The sequence below is a fragment of the Olea europaea genome, unplaced genomic scaffold (genome assembly GCF_002742605.1).
Source record: "Olea europaea var. sylvestris unplaced genomic scaffold, O_europaea_v1 scaffold17619, whole genome shotgun sequence".
Classification (NCBI taxonomy): domain Eukaryota; kingdom Viridiplantae; phylum Streptophyta; class Magnoliopsida; order Lamiales; family Oleaceae; genus Olea; species Olea europaea.
The window spans coordinates 1-2,241 of record NW_019235343.1 but is presented as its reverse complement, the minus strand read 5'-3'; the positions used below and the strand labels follow the sequence as shown (position 1 = coordinate 2,241).

Below are 2,241 nucleotides of genomic sequence, written 5' to 3'. Positions count from 1 at the left end.
CTTTCTTTCAAAAGTAAAGTCCATTTCTAAGAGCATGTCACAATTTTAATACACGAGTACTGATAATATACATACAAGCAAACGGAGGAAAATAGAAAATATAACAGATATAATTCAGCCTTCAATATACTTCATGTGCTTGAAGCAGTGGCTACAAGTGAGAAAGCCTAATGGCATCACTTATTCTTGAATGGGATGGCTCTTATCACAACCACATGGTAGAGAGCTGCAAGTGCTGCCCCAATGAATGGTCCAACCCAGAATATCCACTGCACATTATCAGGAAAAAAGATAACTAACTTTATCCAACCTTATCATCCTAAAATAGGAGGGTTGTGGTAAGTTAACAACGTAAAAATATGTCACATTTTACCATTCACCTTATACACGCCAAATTTAACACGACTTGTAGTGTAAGTTAGGATATAATTGTCTGAGTGAGTCCTTAACTCGAATATTTCAATAGTAGAATCCTGATTATACTGAATTCAGATACAGTTGAATTTTAGCTTACGTGATCATCCCATGCCTTGTCTTTGTTGTAGATGATTGCTGCACCAAGACTCCTGGCGGGGTTAATACCAGTACCTGTAATAGGGATGGTCGCCAAGTGCACCAAGAACACGGCAAACCCAATAGGCAAGGGGGCTAATATCTGAAAACCATAGAATTACAGAATTAGGGAGTCCAATTAATCAAACTTTTTTGAGTCAATAATGTTGTGCTTTGATTGATCAATATCTACAACCTGTACAAATGAAAAATTTCAAGAGAAACTAGCCAAAAAAGAAAAGAGGAGTGCTTACTGGAACGTGAGAGTCTCTGGCGCTACGTTTGGCATCAGTAGCAGAGAAAACGGTGTAAACGAGAACGAAGGTACCTATAATTTCAGCACCTAGGCCACTACCCTTGGTGTAACCGTGAGCTACAACATTAGCACCACCACCCTTGGACATGTACAGGGTCTTTCCGAACCCCTTAACCACACCAGCACCACATATGGCTCCTAGGCACTGCATCACCATGTAGAATATAGCCCGAGTCAATGACAATTTCCTGGCCAAAAACAGCCCAAATGTCACTGCCGGGTTTATATGCCCCCCTGCACAGCAAACAACTCGTCAATAAGTTACTGGTCATACAACTTGCTTTCTTTTCCAGTAATAATTATGCCATTTTCTTTGAAGAAAATAAGTTAATATTGTTATAATTGTTATTCAGAACAGAAATTAATATAAAATCAACTCAATTTTGAATTAGGTAATTTCTTATTTTGATTCCCAAAGCTACTATCAAAGACTAACTACAGAGACACAGACGATTCCATGTTAAACTTCAACCTCATCATCAAGACGGAGCAACCCAACTGAGAACGCCAATCCTGAAATCTAACTCAATTTTAGAGTTTTAGACAGATCGATTACTCGTATGAGATATTAAGGTTAAAGATCAAGGTATATAGAAGCCAAATATGCGAACCATTTATAGGTAAAGAACTTGCCTGAAATTCCAGCGGTGCAGTAAACAAGGGCAAAGATCATGCCACCGAATGCCCAAGCAATACCTTGGATTCCAACAGTAGAGCACTTAGAATCAGACTTGCTAACTCCCATCACTGTCAAAATTGTAATATACAGGAACAGGAATGTGGCTATGAACTCGGCAATGCCAGCTCTGTAGAACGACCATGAGGACAGCTCGCCGGGCTCGAAAAGCGGCGCCGGTGGTGGCTCCTTGTAGTCCTTGTCTTGGGATTGCGCCGCCGTGCCAATCGGCTGCCTCTCGTTGAATTTGTTGGCTCCCACTCGTACATCTTCCTCTTTGCTCTCCATTTCTTCCCTTTCTCACACTAAAAACAGGAAAACTTTTGTCCCCCCCTTTTCTTTGTTAGTGATTATTTCACTGCATTTTTTATTGTGTTCGATTTAAGTGTATATATACACACAATAGTGATATCAGTGGGGCATATTGACGAACTTCAATCAATATAATACAACCGACCACAATTCTGTGCATATTAATGGATTCATGAAAACGACCTCAAATTTGTATAATCTTCACCTGTGATGATGTAGAGAGACAGTAGAGGCCACCGCCCACACTTTGACAAGTGGAAGAGCAGTGACAAAATGGGAAGGGTAACTAGGGTCATCTTTAGCCTGCATCAAATTTTGCATCATTTTACACTAAATTTTGTATCAAATCTTGCACCAAACCAAAATTCTTCTTCAATCATTATAC

The 2,241-nt window shown here is 39.8% G+C and overlaps 1 protein-coding gene across 1 annotated transcript; it reads right to left on the bottom strand.

The window, feature by feature from the left end:
- Position 1: 1 nt before the first annotated feature.
- LOC111378049 (probable aquaporin PIP1-4) lies at positions 2-1,928 on the bottom strand. Its single transcript, XM_023001210.1, has 4 exons — positions 1,502-1,928; positions 807-1,102; positions 515-655; positions 2-269 (listed from the first exon to the last, which is right to left on the bottom strand). The coding sequence occupies exons 1-4, from the start codon at positions 1,830-1,832 to the stop codon at positions 177-179; spliced, it is 861 nt and encodes a 286-aa protein (XP_022856978.1). The 5' UTR covers positions 1,833-1,928; the 3' UTR covers positions 2-176.
- Positions 1,929-2,241: the final 313 nt, after the last annotated feature.